Source organism: Meles meles, chromosome X (genome assembly GCF_922984935.1).
Source record: "Meles meles chromosome X, mMelMel3.1 paternal haplotype, whole genome shotgun sequence".
In the NCBI taxonomy this organism is placed as follows: Eukaryota; Metazoa; Chordata; class Mammalia; order Carnivora; family Mustelidae; genus Meles; species Meles meles.
The window spans coordinates 128,730,540-128,749,954 of NC_060087.1; the positions used below are offsets into that span (position 1 = coordinate 128,730,540).

General features: G+C 46.4%; 1 protein-coding gene across 3 annotated transcripts in view; it reads right to left on the reverse strand.

The window, feature by feature from the left end:
* The window catches only part of CD99L2 (CD99 molecule like 2), an 84,971-nt gene that overhangs the window by 16,828 nt on the left and 48,728 nt on the right, over positions 1 to 19,415 (reverse strand). For 2 of the 3 annotated variants that reach the window (XM_045995262.1, XM_045995263.1), the window contains exons 3-7: positions 12,921 to 12,986; positions 12,098 to 12,172; positions 2,082 to 2,147; positions 1,869 to 1,952; positions 505 to 564 (exon numbers count right to left, since the gene is read on the reverse strand). In XM_045995262.1, coding sequence (XP_045851218.1) covers positions 505 to 564; positions 1,869 to 1,952; positions 2,082 to 2,147; positions 12,098 to 12,172; positions 12,921 to 12,986 — 351 coding nt within the window. The remainder of the gene's footprint in view (positions 1 to 504; positions 565 to 1,868; positions 1,953 to 2,081; positions 2,148 to 12,097; positions 12,173 to 12,920; positions 12,987 to 19,415) is intronic. The other variant, XM_045995264.1, reaches the window with a different exon arrangement.

A 19,415-nucleotide genomic window follows, 5' to 3' on the forward strand; every position in this document is an offset into this window, starting at 1 on the left:
TTCACAAAGTGGAGCTCGAACTCACAACCCCGAGATCAGGAGTGGCACAACTCTACAGACTGGGCCAGTCTGTTCTAAACTATTTTAAACTAAAAAGATATTTTAAAAGACGTCAGACTTCCTATGGGTCTCCTAAAAAATGCTTGTCATGATGAGCTTTGCTCTTCCCAACCCAAGGGTGAGAGGATCCCCAGGTTGGGGGCAGGAGTGGATCCCAGTCACCGGCTTCGGCTCGGGATGGACACACTAGCCATGCGGCACCTTGCCTTGGGAGCACCAGGGGACTGCGCTGCTTTCCCAAGTTGGCTTGTAAACTGTCCCCCTCCTTTGAGCGGCACAGCCCACGTGATTCCAAGTGAGCCCTCGGAGTTGTACGCAGGATGTTTGGAAACGACCTCTTCTATCCCAGAGGCTGAGTAAGAAAGGATCGATCAATCTGGTCGCCACGTAATCACACTGTAATGAGACTAAGGGGTGCGGACAAATCAGTGTTCCTAATCTCACCTTTGTCAGGTTTGTATTCACCACCGCCTAATATGTCTTCAAGATCCTTGTCTGAAAAACCTGGAGAAAACAAAATAGGAATGTCAATACCACAACACATTTTTCAGGGACAAAAACCTTGTGTTAGTGTTGCCCAACATCCCCAGCAACTGCCTGCCAGTTAGGAATGTCCTTGACGAATATGGCAGGCGAAATTCTAACAGGGCCCTACGATTCCCTCCCATTAGACTGCACACCTTGTATAATCGCCCGTCACGAAGAGCGCCGAGGGACCACGAACAAGGTGGCTATCCCCCCTGTGACTGGGTTATATGAGGTGCCAGGGGTGACGAGATGTTGCGGATGCAATTAAGGTCCCAAATCAGTTTGGCTTTGCCTGAATCAAGAAGGAGATTATCCTTGGTGGGCCTGACTCAAGCAGGCCTTCCTGAGCTCAGACACCAGGAGCAACAGAATTAGTCTTCTTCTCCCAGCTCTTCCCGGTCTCTGTCCTTCTCCATCAGTTCTACAACCACAAGGAACCGTACTCTGCCAGCCGCCACACCAACTGGAAGAGAACGCCAGCTCAGAGAAGACCAGGCCGGGCCAACATCGTGACGTCACGATGTCCCAGCTTCAAAGAAAACCACTGGCAGGGTCTGTTGTCAGTGGTAAGATTTCAAAAACGACTTAGAATTTTAAAAAAATCTATATCCACCCCTGTGAGCTCAGCAGCCTCCCGACACTTGGGACTTGATCTAAGGAGGTGGGGGTGACGTTCACAAATGAGACACGGCACTATCTGGACCTTCAAAAGTTTCCAAATGACCGATGCACAATATGTAAAACCACAAATGGGTGAACATTCCATTGAAAGTCCAAGCCAGTCCTGGAGGGTTTAATGGAATCAAGTCTGAAGAGTTCACTGATGCGGTCTCACGTGCCGCCCTACACGGAAACAGTAAGAAACCAGCCGGGTCTGGGGGTCTTAACAACGAAGAATATCTACACCAATGATCTAAAAAGTCAACTAAAATACTCCTTTTCCAACTGCCTATTTATATGAGGCCAGGTTTCCTTCATACACTCGGCCGTTGCAATCCATTACAACGGAACCTCGAACCACAGTGAGTCTAGCTTTTCTGCTTCAACACGGAAATGTGCACAAAACGTACAAAGAATCAAAAGCCTGTGAAATCCCCCATGATTCTGGGAGTCCAGGGACCAAAATGTTTGTGAACTACTATTTAGGGTTCTCTCCTACGCCTCGAAGTGCTCCCAGCTCAGCCGGGCCCGGGGGCTCTGCGGGCCGCCACGGTGAATGAGCGACGCTCTGGTCAGGGAGCCGCCGTGCAGCCCGGTGCATGGGGCCAGCTCTGACTCACCCCCTCCCCCGGCGCTCGGTTTCCTGCGGCCATCGTCTCGGTCATTCCGGTCATCCAGGGCGTCAGCCAAGTCAAAGTCGTCTTCTGCAGTGGGTCCCAAAACATACAAGAGAAAGTGAATTGGTTAAAGCACAGGTAGCTCTTCGGACATTTGCCCCAAAGAGAGCTCCACGGCACCCTTCTTTACTGCCCTCCCTAGAGCGGCCGTATTACCTGCAGGCTTTGGCGGAGCTCTGGTTGTTCCTGGCCTCTTGGTTGTGGTGCCATGGTCCCATCGTGCTAAAATGGGGAAGGGGGACAGCATGGGAACAATTTAGTAACAAATACAGCAGCCCCTTCACGGCTCAGGGATGTCACATCAGGACTATGGTGCCCTTGTCTTAGTCCTGGAGGCCCCTCGAAGGCCTCTGACGACCCCTGTGAGGATGAGAGTGGAATGTACAAGGTTTAGATTTATTTTTTTTTTTTGACAGATAGAGATTACAAGTAGGCAGAGAGGCAGGCAGAGAGAGACAGAGAGGAGGAAGCAGGCTCCCAGCCAAGCAGAGAGCCCGATGCGGGGCTTGATCCCAGGACCCTGGGATCATGACCTGAGCCGAATGCAGAGGCTTTAACCCGCTGAGCCACCCAGGCGCCCCGGAATGTACAAGGTTTAAATGAGAGACGGGTTCCATTCACTTTCCTTCAGAGGACTGGTGGTAAGGCAGACGAGGTCCCACAAGGGACCTGAAGATTAACGGGGCGAGGTATTCAGCCTCGATCTGCTGGATAGGACGGACCCCAAGGCCCGGGGGCTTCCAGAGCTTGGGCACGAGCCGTGGGAGCTTCAGGCCTTGGTTTCCACCACTATCAACCTGGCACCATAACCATAAATAACACTGCCCAGGGATGGACTGAGATTATGTTCCCAGGAACGTGTGGGAGTGTCTTATGAACTAAAAGTAGTATAATACCGACAAAATATTTTATGTAAGCATGGCTATTACTCCGTAACTATTAGGTTTTTCAGCGCAACCAGACTCCTCTGAAAATACAGACTCCTTTCACAACAATTACACAGCATGACATGCATGAGGTTTCCAATAATTTCTTTTCTTGAGCTTAAAGAATGTGCCACAAACTGTTCTATGACTGCAGGTTGCAGAAGGGAAAGGAAATTTAAAGGAGAAGAAAGGCAAAGACAGTACTCTGCTATGGCAAGCGCTGAGAAAAGAAAGAGCAATATTTGTGGGGAAAAAACGTCAGTGAGTTTTACAGATCAGTAAGGGAATCCTCGAACAGCCCAGGTAATTTACAATGCATTACCTGTCTTTTCTGGATAAGGCCTTGGGGTTGTCTGTGGATCAAAGGAATCTAAGTCTGAATCTTCTGGAAAGAGTATAAAAACTACAGTAAGACATGACAGGAGGTTTCTCACTAGGTACAAAGGGAGATGTCACATCATGATAAAGGGTCAGTCCACCAAGAACACAGAACAATCCTAGCCAAACAACAGCGTCCAAACACACAGAGAGGAAACTGTTAGAGCTAAAAGGAGTGAGCAACAAGTCCAACATCAAGCTGGGACTTCAGTGCTCCACTGTCCGCCCCCGACAGAACTAACGGAATGAAGCCCCGCAATGACAGAGAACTGACAACGCAATCACCCGAACAGGATGTAGCCGGTGTGACGGGACCCTCTGCTCAGCCGCAGCACAAGTCGTTGTTAAAGCATGCAGGGAACTTTCACGAACACAGATCGTATCCTGGACCAGAAATCCACCCTCAACCAACGGAAACGTATTGAAATGTGAGACAGGAATCCGTCAAAATCCTCGAGCAGGACACAGGCAGCAACCTCTTCCACCGCAGCCGCAGCACCGTCTTCCTAGAAACATCGCCAAAGGCAAGGGAAGCAAGGGCAAGAATGAACGACTGGGGCTTCATCAAGATCGTTTTCCTTTTGCACAGCAAAGGAAACTGTCCACAAAACTAAAAGACAACTGACAGAAAGGGAGAAGACATCCGCAAATGACATATCAGATAAAGGGCTAGTATCCAAAATCTATAAGGAATTTACGAAACGCAACACCCAAAGAACAAATAGTTCAATCAGGAAATGGGCAGAGGACATGAACAGACATTTCTCCAAAGAATACATACAAATGGCCAACAGAATGCTCGACATCACTCATCATCAGAGACATACAAATCAAAACCACAGGAAGATCCCACCTGGCTAAAATTAACCAGTCAGGAAATGACAGATGTTGGTGAGAATGCAGAGAAAGGGGAACCCTCCTACACTGTCGGTGGGAATGCAAGTTGTTGCAGCCACTCTGGAAAACAGCATGGAGGGTCCTCGGAAAGTTGAAAATAGAGCTTCCCTATGGCCCAGCAATTGCACTACTGGGTATTTACCCCAAAGATACAAATTCAGTTTAAAGAAGGGCCACGTGCACCCCAATGTTCATAGCAGCAATGGCCACGGTCGCCAAACTGTGGAAGGTGCCGAGATGCCCTTCAACAGACAAATGGATAAGGAAGATGTGGTCCGTATACACGATGGAGTATTATGCCTCCATCAGAAAGGATGAATACCCAACTTTTGTATCAGCATGGATGGGACTGGAAGAAATTATGCTGAGTGAAATAAGTCAAGCAGAGAGAGTCAATATCATATGGTTCCACTTACTTGTGGAGCATAACACGGAGGACACTGGGAGAAAGAAGGGAAGAATGAAGGTGAGGAAATCGGAGGGGGAGATGAACCATGAGAGACTATGGACTCTGAGAAAAAAACGGAGGGTTTTAGAGGGCAGGAAGGTGGAGGGATGGGTGAGCCTGGTGATGGGTATTAGGAGGGCACAGATTGCATGGAGCACGTTACACGTAAACAATGAATCATGTAACACTACATCAAAAACTAATGATGTACTGTATGGTGACTAACATAACACAATAAAAAAAAAGATGAAAGACAAGCTACAGAGTAGGAGGAAATCCTTAGAAAACACATATGACTAAGGACTGTGTTTAGAACACATGGAGAGTTCTTAAAAATCAGAGTAAAAAATAAACAATCTGATTAGAAAATGGGCAAAAGACGAAGAGACATGTCACTGAAGAATTTATACAGATGGCCAAGAAGCACATACAATTGGGGAAGTGCAAATTAAAATCACAATGAGGTAACACCACATGCCTATCAGAATGACTGCATCAAGGACCGCCAGGATGTGGAGAAAGTGGATCACTCCTTTACCACTGGCGGCAATGTGAAATGGTACAAGCACTCTGGGAAACGGGCTGGCAACATTCTTTAAAAATTAAACCCATGGGGCACCTGGGTGGCTCAGTCATTAGGCATCTGCCTTCGGCTCAGGTCATGATCCCAGGGTCCTGGGACTAAGCCCCATATTGGGCTCCTTGCTCAGCGGGGAGTCTGCTTCTCCCTCTCCCACTCCCCCTGCCTGTGTTCCCTCTCTCCCTGTGTCTCTCTTTCTCAAATAAATAAATAAAATCTTTAAAAAATAAATAAATGGAGCGCCTGGGTGGCTCGGTAGTGAAGCGTCTGCCTTTGGCTCGGGTCATAATCCCAGGGTCCTGGGATCAAGCCGCACATCGGGCTCCCTGCTCAGCAGGAAGCTTGCTTTCTCCCTCTCCTACTCCCCTTGCTTGTGTTCCCTCTCTCGCTATGTCTCTGTCAAATAAATAAATAATTTTTTAAATTAAAAAAATAAACATAAATAAGAAAAAAACGTACACCTACAACTATCATATGACCCAGAAATCACACTCCTGGTCATTTACTCCAGAGAATGGAAAACTCAAGCTCATACAAAACCCTGCATATAAATGTTTATAACCAAAAATTGGCAACAACCAGATGACCTTCATAAACTATGGTATATCTACATCATGGAACACTATTTGGGAAGGGAAAGCAACTAACTTTCGATGCCTGCAATAACTTGGCTAAATTTCAAGGGAATTATGCTGAGTCGAAAAGAAAACCAATCCCCAAACATCACACACTATATGATTCCATTTACACAACATTTTCTAGACTGCTAGATTCTACCAATGAACACAGGTTAGGGGGTGGGGACGGGCTGGGGGGGTCAGAGAGGAAGGTGATGGTGTTCATAAAAGGGCAGCAAGAGAATCTTTATGGTGATGTACGTGTTCTCTGTGTGGACTGTCATGGTGGATACGCGCACGCACCCCGGTGACAAACTACACAGAAGCAGAAACACAAACATACGCGTGAGTAGAAATTAACCTGGGAAAATCTGCAGGGTTACCACTGGGCAAAGTGGGTATAGGGTACACGCGATGTCTCTGTAGTATTTCTTACAGCTTCGCGAGCTCACAATTTCCTCAAATAGTTAAAAAAAATAGTTAAATACTGATTTGAGCATCAAGGTCATTTTTGGGGGAAAAAAAGATCTGATACATAAATACTGGTGTTCGGGACCCAGGAATGTCTATTATCGATCTTAAAAACTAAGGAGCAAAGCAGGCAGAAGGGCAGGAAGTAAGAACGTCTAGGAATGAGGTGGGATACACAAGTAGTTTCCAGAATAAGCTTCTGTTCTCTCCTGATCCCAATGGTTGGTGGCACACTGAAAAATCTTACAGAGAGGATATCTTTACAGGACAAACCTCCCTGCCTCTTGGAGATGAGGGTATAAAATACAACTTTTCTAGAGGGCCTGGGATCACTGTATTTCTGTTCTCACACTGTGCTTCCCTCTTAAAGACCAGAGCCCCATTCTCATCTTTCTAGATCAGTGGATCTACTCTTCCATGGGCAAACTGCCAAGCAGGCCGGTGATCACTACAAGCCGAAGCCACAGTTTGGGTTTTGAGGTACTGTGATAAGTCTTCGGGGCAGGTTGGCCTGTGGATCTGAAGAGGCCCTTGCCAAGGCTTTGCTGGCCAGGGTGTGCCATTGACGCTAAACCGCCCGCGTCAACGCTCGCAGCAGCAGCAGCCGGAGAAGGGCCAGGACCCCAGGCTCTGGTCCCATCGGCCCGCTAGCCTTGCAGCAGAACCCTGGACAAGTCCCTCTCATCCGAACGAAGAGGGGAGAACGTGAATATGACCTGGAGTTTTTCCTCATGTAAAGGTGGCTTTAGGGGCACCTGGGTGGCTCAGTGGGTTAAGCCGCTGCCTTCGGCTCAGGTCATGATCTCAGGGTCCTGGGATCGAGCCCCGCATCGGGCTCTCTGCTCAGCAGGGAGCCTGCTTCCCTCTCTCTCTCTCTCTTTCTCTGCCTGCCTCTCTATTTACTTGTGATCTCTCTCTGTCAAATAAATAAATAAAATATTTAAAAAAAAAGGTGGCTTTAGTGGTTTTTAAGTTCACTATAAAAGTAATATATGCGCAATATAAAAATAATCCAGTGGTACAGAACTGAAAGAAAATCAAATATTAGAGTCAGCCTCCAAGGCGTCCTCTGACGTGGCTGCTCTGAGTCTTTTCAGACACGCACGCATGGGTGCGCGTGTGCTCACGTGCTGCATGCGTGTTTTCACAGAAGCAGATCTGTACCACGTGCATTCTGTTCTGGGACTTGACTCTTGCCATGTCGGTTGCAGAGCGCGCTCTCGTTCCCACGCTGGCTGCAGAGCACGAGCGCGCAGAACTGGGGTTTCCATGTTGCGTTCGGTGCTGAGGAAAGACACGAGACAGCTACCCAGGCACAGAAGGGCACCTAGAGGGACAATGCTTGGACGCGGAACGGCTCAAAGATTTCAGGATATCGCCGCCCGGAAAGCTAGAACTAATTTACAGGACCGCCCACGGAAGCGAAGGTGCGAAGGCAGAGCTCGACACAACGGAAGACATCTACGGCGACCTTGCTGCTTGCCCGGCTCCACAGCTAACGTGCGCACGGCAGTCATGGTGAAGAAAACATCGATTTAAGGGAAAACTGATTAAGTCTCATAACTAGCGCTTGGCCAGTAGTTCTCAAAGAATGTTCCGTGAATCCCCGGGGCTCTGTGAGGTCAGAACCATTTTGATAACCCTCCTCAGGTAGGCGCTGCCCTTTTACCAGGACTGACATTTGCCCCGTGCTGCGAACACGACGGCACATGCACTGAGTGGCCCCCACGCAAACCAGGGCGGGGGCACCGAACAGTAGGACGAGGCACTGGATTCTGCAGCGGAAAGAGAACACCAGTTGCCCTTAATGTCCTAGATGGTGGCAGAACCTGAAGACAGTTGTGCGCATTCCCGCCCGCTCCCCACCCCACCCCACCCCAGTGTGCACGGCCTGTGTAGTCCCCGCCCCGGGAGTGAGGAGGACCCGCTGTCATTTGCAGGATCAGGCAGCGGTGAAGGGATTCCCGCAGCTCTAATTTGGATGCCAGGCAGCAGGACTGAACCCCTCGAAAGGGACAGCGTTCCGCGGGATTCTCACGCCGCCGGGCGCTAAGCCTGAGCTTCCGTGCGCTAAAGGGAGGCGGCGCGCCTTCTCGCGCAGACCCCAAGGATGGCCACGAGCTCTACAGCCACACGGAAGTGAATTCTGCCAACAGAACCGAGCTCGCCACTAGGTCACCTCGCACGGGAAAAGGGACGGTGCAGATGCGACGAAGCTAAAGACCCCGAGATGAAAAGATTATCCTGGAACGGCCAGGCAGGCCCAAGGTCATTACAAGGGGGAAGAGACAGGCAGGAGAGTGGGAGGAGGAAAGGTGAGGAGGGAATCAGGGGTGAGAGTGAGAGGGAAACTGGAAGAGGCTACTTTGCTGGCTCTGAGGGTGGGGGAAGGGGCCGCTGGCCGAGGCAGGCCGCCTCCAGAAGCGGGAAAGGGCGCGGAAGCAGATTTCTCCCCAGAGCCTCCCGCAGGAACGCAGCTCGGTCAGTACCTTTCACTTTTTTTTTTTTTAAAGCTTTTTTTTTTTAATTTTTAATTTATTTATTTGACAGAGAGAGATCACAAGTAGAGAGGCAGGCAGAGAGGGGGTGGGGGAAGCAGGCTCCCTGCTGAGCAGAGAGCCCGATGCGGGACTCGATCCCAGGACCCCGAGATCATGACCTGAGCGGAAGGCAGCAGCTTAACCCACTGAGCCACCCAGGTGCCCCGTACCTTTCACTTTGATCCAGCAAAACCCAGATCGTGTGTCTGACCCCCAGGACCCATACCGTGATGCATCTGGGCTGTTTTAAAGCCCGCACACCGCTGTCATTTGCTCCAGCAGCGAAAAGAAACTGTAGACTTCGGTAGTAGGGTTAAGGCACTGCTGTAAGAAAGACCTAGACACGGAACAGACAACGGCTGAACAGACTTACAGGCAGCGTGACGGAAAACGCCAGGACTGCGTTGAACAGCCGGCGAGCAGAAATACGGATGGTAACAGCTAGTGCCAGCTATCGAGGACTCGGGGAGACGTCAGGAACATGGTGGAGAAAACCCACAGCATACCAGGGAGTCCTTAAAGCATCGCGAAGGCTGTGGATGGGAAGAGGGATGCTAAGGGCTTTGCCAGCGAGCTCTCCGATGGGGGTGAGGAGCGCACTGCGGGCGCTGGCAGAGAAGATTCTTACGATGCGGCAGAAAACTTGGCTGAATGACGCATCCTGCGGTTATGTGGAAAGCAGAACTTGTAAATAATGAACTTGGACAGGCCAGCTGAGGAGATTTCCAAAAAAAAGTGTTAAGGGTTTGGCCTCCTTTCCTTCTGCTGCCTGTAGTCAAACGCAAGAGGAAAGACAAGACTGAAGGCAGAACTCCCCAGCACACAGCAAGCAGCCCTGGAGAGGCTGGGAAAGTTCCATCCTAACCCGACTGCAAAAAGTGCTATAAAATTCACTGCCAAGAGAGCATGCTCTGAAGAGAAAGCCAACGGCATGGCTGGCCAACCTCTTATTAGGGCCTTGGAGGGGTCAGAACGTCAGAGCTTTCGTCACACACAAGGCTCTTTGAAGAGATTATACGTATCAGGCACCTCGGTGGAAAGATCTATGAAGGAGTCTCTTATCCAAAGGAGCAATCTCCGTGACACACACGGGAAATCCGTAAGGTTCTGGAGCATTTACAGCAGCAGGAACACTGGCGGCTTGGAAGTAAGAGGGACAGACAGAGAACAAAATGAAGGAAGGTTGTTAGCCTCTCAAAATGCTATAGGCAGAAACTAGGCCGCCAGAACAACTCGGTTGCAGACCTGTGCTATTTTTCGTGAAAAGGGAAGGATGACGCCGAGGACAGAGCTGCGAGCCCAGAGTGCACAGCTGTGAACCACGGCAAATGTCCCCAGGCCTGGAACCTCATGCACTTCGCCCAGCTGGAAACTGGTAAAATTCTCATGCCTTACATTTTCTCCCTTTTTTCAAGACTTGTCCATTTATCTGAGAGAGCGCGTGCGAGCGAGTGGGGGAGACTTTTGTAACTGGAATATCTGTAACTGCTGCTTCCCGCCCCTCCATTGTATCTGGGGGATCAACAACTTGTCTCTGGAGTTTCACAGGTGTATACGCGGAGAAGGACTGCAGGCCTTACCTACACCTGATTTAGATCATTTAGGTCATGAGATTTGGGACACTTGTGCTGATTAAATTAAGATTTTGGAATCTGAGTTTATGATGTAACGAGCTGAAACTTCTGAAGCAGCTGAATGTCTTTTGCATGTGGGAGGGATAGGAGTATTCGTGAGCCAGAGGGCAGACGTGGTAGAAACGCAACGCTTCCCGTGCAAAGACAGGGGTGTCCTAATTCTAAGAACCTGAGACTACATTACCTCACACGTGGAAAAAGGTTTTACATGGTTTTTAAAGAATACTGAGATGGGTAGACCATCCTGCATTATCTGGATAGGTTTGATGCGATCACAAGGGTCTTTGAGACAGAAAGAGTGTATGTGAGTCAGGGATGCTGGGGTGGCTCAGTCAGTCAATCATCTGCCTTCGGCTCAAGTCATGGTCTCAGGGTCCTGGGATTGAGCCCCAGGTCAGGCTCCCTGCTCCCCGGGGAGTCTGCTTCTCCCTCCGCCTGCCACTCCCCGCCCCCTGCTCATGCACACACACTCTCTCTCTGACCAATTAATAAATAAAATCTTTAAAAAAAAAAAAGACCTGATGGGGCGCCTGGGAGGCTCAGTGGGTTAAAGCCTCTGCCTTTGGCTCAGGTCATGATCCCAGGGTCCTGGGATTGAGCCCCGCATCGGGCTCTCTGCTCCGCAGGGAGCCTGCTTCCTCCTCTCTCTCTGCCTGCCTCTCTGCCTAGTTGTGATTTCTCTCTGTCAAATAAATAAAAAAAAAAAAAGACCTGAAAATGCTCCACTACACTCTGGCTCTGAAGACGGAGAGGAAGGACCATTAGCCAAAAGGCAAGGAAACCAACAGGAGGGACACAGCTATGCTGACGCTGACTTTAGCTCAATGAGAGCCATTTCCGATTTCTGACCTTAAGGACTGTAAAACACGGGTGTTGGTTAAGCGAGCGACTTTGTGGTAATTCACTACAGCAGCGACAGAAAACAAACCCAGCCTCAGACCTCACATGAGACCCCAGCCCTGGCGGACAGCCCACCTGCAGCTCCACAGAAAACAAGAGTGGAGGACAATATTAGCTAAATAGAACCCAAACTCCTGACCCGGGGTGGCTGTGTAAGAGAACACACTGGAATTGCTCTAACGCGTGACAAAACTGTGTATGCCTCAACACACTTGCAAGGGCGGATAAAGCTTGGGAGTTGGAATGAGTGTGTTGTATCAGTCAAGGTTTGTGACACTGCAGTACAATTTGCAACATGCTACCACTTGAAAGAACTGCGTGAACAACCTATAACAACGTACAGGCCTGAATCCAGAAGGAGGTGTGAGAATCCGGCTCTTCCACCAAGATGTCCGAGAAATTCTCAAAAATGTACACAAAGGTCTTGTCACTTCATTGTTTTTGTCTTGCCAAGAAGTTATCATAAAATGTTGTTTGTTAACAGATATGACATTTTATTATTGTTCATTTTAAATAAATAAAGATTTTAAGATTTGTTTTGTTTTACATTCAAAGATGAGAAATACTGCTAGACGTGACCCACGTAAACAAAAGCCCTCGCGATCCTCAACAATGCTGGGAGTCCTGAGACCAAAAAGTTTGAGAACTACTATTTTAGGGTTCTGTGCCTTGAAGCACCCTGAGTCCTAGGGGAGCTCTGCGGGCTGTTGTAGTTAATGAGCAACTACAGGGTTCGGGGAGCCGCCGTGCCGGCCAGTGCTTCCAACCAGCTCTGACTTACCTCCTCCCCCCGTGCTCGGTTTCCTGCGGCCGTAGTCTGGGTCATCCAAAGCATCGGCCAAGTCAAATGCACTACCTTCGGTGAGCGTCAAAACACAAAGGAAACAGCCAACTGATTAACAACTGGGTACAAGAGTCCAAAAAATGCAAAACACTCTGGGTTCAAATGATCGACACAATCGGTGAGTTCAGACAAAGAAGCTTAAGTTGGGTTCCCACTCCCACAGACACTGGTAATGAAAATACCAACAGATGAATCGAGTTGCTGCTCTCAGTCTTTGCACTGTATTACCATTTTGTCAACTAATTTATATTTCTGTGTATGCTTGGCTTATGCCAGCAAACAGACCATTTTAACTGTCTACTCACTGATTACATGTATTGACCCAAGATTCAAAACCAAGTGCAGAGTCCACAGACCAGACAAAAAGGGAGGCTGCATGGTCACAAAGAACCCCTTCGAGGGTGGAAATGTGAAGACATGAGCGCAAATCATAAAGCAGGGGTAACTCTCTCTTCGGTCATGACCGTCTCTCCAGAAGAATGGTAGCCATCCACTTCTAGAAACACGGCAGCAGGCTCAGAAAGTACTAGTAACAAGTTCCCAGATGGGATAAATGACTGTGTCCCCCACCCCAAGGCGAGGTTTGCTTTTTTGTTTTGTTTTGTTCACATCAGTGAGGATGTCCGAATTGTAAAGTGGCCCATCTGGAGAAAGCTGAAACAACTCCAAGAAAAAGTCACAAAGAAGCACCAGGTTCCGAAATCCTTTACCGAAAGAGGACACCGGAATATAAATGCTCTCCTCCGAGCGGCCGTATTACCTGCAGGCTTTGGCGGAGCTCTGGTTGTTCCTGGCCTCTTGGTTGTGGTGCCATGGTCCCACCGTGCTAAAATGGAGAAAGGGGACAGCATGGGAACACATTTAGTAACAAATACAGCAGCCACTTCACGGCTCAGGGATGTCACATCAGGACTATGGTGCCCTTGTCTTAGTCCTGGAGGCCCCTCGAAGGCCTCTGACGACCCCTGTGAGGATGAGAGTGGAATGTACAAGGTTTAAATGAGAGACGGGTTCCATTCACTTTCCTTCAGAGGACTGGTGGTAAGGCAGACGAGGTCCCACAAGGGACCTGAAGATTAATGGGGCGAGGTGTTCAGCCTCGATCTGCTGGATAGGACGGACCCCAAGGCCCGGGGGCTTCCAGGGCTTGGCATGACCCATGGGAGCTTCAGGCCTTGGTTTCCACCACTATCAACCTGGCACCGTAACCATAAATAACACTGCCCAGGGATGGACTGAGATTATGTGCCCAGGAGAGTGTGGGAGTGTCTAATGAACTGAAAGTAGTGTAATACCGACAAGATAGTTCATATAAGCATGATTATTACTCCATAACTATTGGGTTTTTCAGCGCAACCAGACTCCTCTAAAAATACAGATTTCTTTCACTCCTATCACACAGCATACTATGTAACGGTTTTCTAATAGTTTCTTTCCTTAGACATCAAGACTTTCATGTAACTGTTCCTACTATTAGAAGTAGTAAAGGAAATTTAAGAGCAAAAGTAGAAAATTGTTGAAAGTAAAAAGACAGGTAAAAGTATGATACAAACAGCAACTGTGAGAGAGGCGGAGGAGCTATGGCAACACCAGATAAAACACACGTCAAGAATAACACGGTTACAAGAGTCAAAGAATGACATTTTGTAATCATGAAGGGATAAATCCAGCAGAAAGATAAAATTTTAAACATATACGCACCCAACAACCAAGCCCCAAAATACAAGAAGCAAAAAAATGGCAAAAATCAAAGAATAGGCAATTTGACAATAATAGTGGTAGATTTCAACACCATCCTTTCAATCACAGATCGAGCAGCTTGATAGAAAATCAGAAAGGAAGACTTGAACCAATGGGTCAAAGAAGAAATCACAGGGAAAATTGTTAAATCCCTTGAGGTGAATGAAAAAGAAAACATAACATACCAAAACTTGCGTTACTGTGAAAGCAGGGCTTGAGGGGAAATTTCTAGCTGTAAACACTGACATTTTATTTTTTTATTTTTTTAAAGATTTGATTTCTTTATCTGACAGACAGAGATCACAAGTAGGCAGAGAGGCAGGCAGAGAGAGAGGGGGAAGCAGTCTCCCTGCTGAGCAGAGAGGCCGATGCGGGGCTCGATCCCAGGACCCTGGGATCAAGACCTGAGCTGAAGGCAGAAGCTTTAACCCACTGAGCCACCCAAGCACCCCAAACACTGACATTTTAAAAAGTCTCAAATCAACAACCTAACCTTTCACATCAAAATATTAGATAGGGGCCCTGGGTGGTTCAGTCAGTTAAGGGTCCAACTCTTGATTTCAGCTCAGGTCAGGATCTCAGGGTCAGAAGATTGAGCCCCACATTGGGCACCATGCTCAGCATGGAGTCTGCTTGAGATTCTGTCTTCCCTTCTGCCTCTGCTCTCTCTCTCTCTCAAATAAATAAATAGGGCGCCTGGGTGGCTCAGTGGGTTAAAGCCTCTGCCTCCGGCTCAGGTCATGATCCCAGGGTCCTGGGATCGAGCCCCACATTGGGCTCTCTGTTCGGCAGGGAGCCTGCTTCCCCCTCTCTCTCTATGCCTCCCTCTCTGCGTACTTGTAATCTCTCTGTCAAATAAATTTTTAAAAAGCTTTACAAAATGAATAAAAGCTTTAAAAAATTAGATAAAGAGCAAACTAAACCTACATCAAGCAGAAGAAAATAAAAATTGGAGCATAAATAATTGCAATAGAGGATATAAAAAATAGAGAAAAAACAAACCCCAAAATTTGATTCTTTTGACAAAACTGACAAACCGTTAGCAGACTGACCCAAGACAAAAAGAAAGCAGACCCAAATTACTAAATTCAAGAATGAAGAAGAGGACATTACTACCAACTGTACAGGAATAAAAAGAATAAAGGAACACTATGGAACAATTATATTACAATAAATTAGATAACCTGGATGAAATGGACAAATTCTTATACACAAACCACCAAAACTGACTCAAGAAGAAAGAGAAAATCTGACTAGACCTACAAATAAACAGAGTGAATCAGGATTTAACAACTTCCCAGAAAGAAAATCCCAGGACCAGAAGTCCTCATTGGTGATTTCTACCAAGTATTTAAAGAAAAATGAGCACGGGGTGGTATACTGAACTGATAAACCACTGAACATTATATCAAAAACCAATGACATACTCTACCTTGGCTAAGTGAATCTAAGGAAAAAAAATAAAGAAAAACCGAAGTCAATTCTTAAACTTTTCTTAATTCTTCTTAAACTCTTCCCAAAAGTAGAGGGGAAAATACTTCTTAAGTCATTCTGTGAAGCCAGTAGTACCTTATACTAAAGCCCCCACAAGATAACTAGATAATAAATCCACCACAGACCTCTAACCCTTATGGACAGAGATGGAAAATCCTCAACAAAACACTAGCAAACCAAACCCAGAAGCATACAAGGGCTATAAAACATGGCAAAGTAAGATTCATTCCAGAAATGCAAGGGCAGCTCAACAGAAGAAAAACTAATCACTATAATACCCAAAACTAATAGCACAAAGGGAAATAAAGCACTTGATCATCTCACCGAGACTGTGAAGGATGAAATAAAACTATCTCTAGTCAACGATGACATGACTTGCATATAGAAAACCCTAACAACCCAGACCTATCCCCCACCAAAAAAACCAAAAACCAAAAAAACTGAAAACCTCTTAGAGGTAATAAGGCCAGCAAAGCTGCAGGACACAAGATCCACATACAAAACTCAAAGTGATCTCATTATAACAGCATCAAAAGGATAAAACTTTTAGAGATCAGTTTAACAAAGGATGTGTACAGATTTGTACACTAAAAGTCCCAAAACAGTATTGAAACTAGTAACGAGTCTAAGCGGAACACCCCACTGTCACAGAAGACTCGCTATGGTTAAGATGGCAATATGGCACAAATCAACCTACAGATTCTATGCGATCTCTGCCAAAATTTCAACTGCCTTTACTTTTTTTTTTTTTACAGAAATGGATAAACTGATCCTAAAATTCAGATGGAATTACATTAGGGCCCAAAGAGCCAAAAGAACAGGAAAAATCAAATTAGAAGAGTCACACTACAAACCTACAGTAACCAAACCTGTGTGATACTGGCATTAAGTGTGTGTGTATGTGTGTGAGATATATATACATATATATCAAGAATGTGTGTGTGTGTGTGTGTGTGTGTGTGTGTACAGACACACATCAATGTCACAGTATTGAGAGTTCAGAAAGAACCCACATATTTATGGTCACTGACTTTCAAGAGGGTGCCAAGACCATTCAATGGGGGAAAAGAATGGTCTTTTTGATAAATGTTGCTGGGACAACTGGATATTCACATGCAGAAGAATGAGGTTGGCCCTCTTCCTCACACCATACACAAAATTACCGCAAAACAGATCAAATTGTCAGAGACGACACCAAAGGCATGAGCAACAAAAGATAAAGGATAAATTAAACTTCATCAAAACTTAAAACCTCCATGCATCTAAGTACATTTTCAAAAACTGAAAAGATAATCTACAAAATGGGAGAAAATATTTGTAAATAGTATCTGATGAAACTCTGGCATTCAGTATGTATAAAGACCTCCCCAGTCACCAGGGAAACACAAATAAAAACCACAATGAGGTTCTACTTCATCCCTACTAGAAGGGCTATAATCTTTTTTTTTTTAATTGGAAAATAAAGACATGAACATAAACCGGAACCAAAAAACAGGGAAAAAAAAAAAACAGGAAAAAAAATTGACATCAGACCTAACAACGATTTTTTGGATGTGATACCCAAAGTACAGGGAACAAAGGCAGAAACAGACAAGTGCGACTGTATCAAACCAAAAGGTTTCTTCTGCACAGCAAAGCAAACAGTCAACAAAATGAAAAGGCAATGTATGGAATGAGAGAAAATATTTGCAGATCATATATCTGATAAGGGGTTCATACACAAAATACGTAAGGAAATCCTACAACTCTGTAGCAAAACAACAAGTAATCTGGTTAGAAAATGGGCAAAGGACTCAGCTAGTTCTCTAAAGAAATGGCCAACAGGTATACGAAAAGATGCGCTCATCATCACTAATCATCAGGAAAACGCAAATCAAAATGAGAGACCACCTCAGCTGTTAAGATGATGATTATTTAAAAACACACACACAACAGGTAACATGCTGGTAAGGTTGTGGGGAAAAGGGAACCCTTGCACACTGTTGGAGGGAACATAAAATGGTACAGCCAGCATGGAAACAGTATGGTGCTTCCTCAAAAAAGGACAAAAATAGGACTACCACTGGATCGAGCAACACTACTTCTGGGCTTCTATCTGCAAGAAATGAAATCAGGATCTCAGGTGTCAGCACATCGATGTTCATCGCAACCTTATTCTCAGTAGCTGTGAGAAAGCAGCCGTCAGCTGATGAATGAGCAAAGCACGGTCTATCCATACAACGGCACAGCAGTCAGAAAGAGAACGAAGCACCAATATGCAGGCTGTACGGTGGGTGAGCCTCCGAGACATTCTGCTAAATGAACGACAAAACGTCACGCATTATATGATGGCATTTACATGAAATACCCAGAGTAGATAAATCAACTGATAAAGAAAGTACATTGGTGACTGTCTGGGGCAAGGGGAGAGGGGGAAGGAGGAAAACTTTTTTCCTGGGTAAGGGATTTTACTTTGGAGGGATGGAACTGTGTGGGGACCGGATAGACACGGTGGTTGCCCAACACGGTGAATGTGTTCAAAGAGCCGATTTTCGGTTTTGTGAATTTTACTTCAGTACTTTTTTAAACAAAGAGGGATCGGTGGGAAAGGAGATCATGTCCACGACTACAGGTTTAGTCCACCATCATTCAGTTCTAATAAAAGTACAGCTGGAAGCTGAGGCAATGGCAAGTCTTTCCCTCCAAGCAACCATGCCTGCTTCCTCCTTGGGAAGGCTTCTGGCACACCAACGCGCCCTCAGTGTGAAGACCACACCGGGGGGTGGGTTTATGAGGACCACGTGTGATGACCTACCGTCATTATACATACACTTTTTAATCCAGCTCTTCAACAGTTTGGAGAGGATTTTAGGTCTATAATTTCCATCTGACTTTAAACTGTAAAATGTAAAAGGAGGCTCTGTATCTACATTGTGCCGATACATTACTGAAACCGTTATTTGAGCAATTCTTATAAAAGCAACGGTCACTTATGTAATAGTACTTTTTTCTTTTTTTAATTCTTCTTTTTTTTAATTTTTATTCATTTTTTTTCTTTCCAGTATTCCAGCATTCACTGCCTATGCACCACACCCAGCGCTCCACGCAATACGTGCCCGCCTTATGTAATAGTACTTTAAAATCCGCAGCACTCAAACAGCTCACCGAAAGATATTTCTTTTTCTAGACTTTTTTTTTTAAGTCAAGTGGCCAGAGACGTAATAAGGGTTTCTTTTTGGACTCTCGTTCTATTTGATTGACCTAATCATGTCTGTCCTATCCCAGTACCATGCAGTCATGATCATTATAGCTCTGTGGAGTTCTGCCCAAGTACACGGTTTCTGGAGAAGTGTGGTTTCTCTGAAAATCTGCAGGTGCCATTTCAAGAGCGCATTCCTTACCACACGTGTGGAACCCACGGCTCTGTCACAGCCCGAGCCTGCGGGGATGTAGAACATTAGCGGGGATTTGTGTGATTTTTAAGATACTATTAACTACAGGTTTTCCTGTCGTGAACCTTTAAATGGGATTTATTATCCATAATTGAGAGGAGGAAAGTCTAGCTACTTATCAAGGAATTAGAACAGTAGGTCAACTTCATGAAAGCAGTGAGCTCCTAAAACAAAGAAACCTATTTCTGTGAAGCTTTTCTCAAAATGACAAACTTAGAAGAGGATCTCTGCTGCTCAGCAAACGTTGCTAGCAATATGGCACTCCGGCCAGAGGGTTTCTTTTTAATACGTGCCTACGACAACACAGTAAACAAAACTGGCCAGGTTCCCCCAAGGGGGGACTTAATGATGGTGTCCGTGGCCTTCCGAGGAAAGGGAAACTCATAAGCTTTATAGGGCAGGGGCGCCTGGGTGGCTTAGTCAGTTAAGCAATCAACTCTTAACTTCAGCTCAGGTCATGATCTCAAGGTCCTGGGATGGAGCCCCGTGTTGGGCTCTAACTTGTTCAGCGGGGAGTCTGCTTCAGAGTCTCTCCCTTTGCCCCCCTCCTCCTTCAAATAACTAACTAAAAAAAAAGAAGAAGAAAGAAA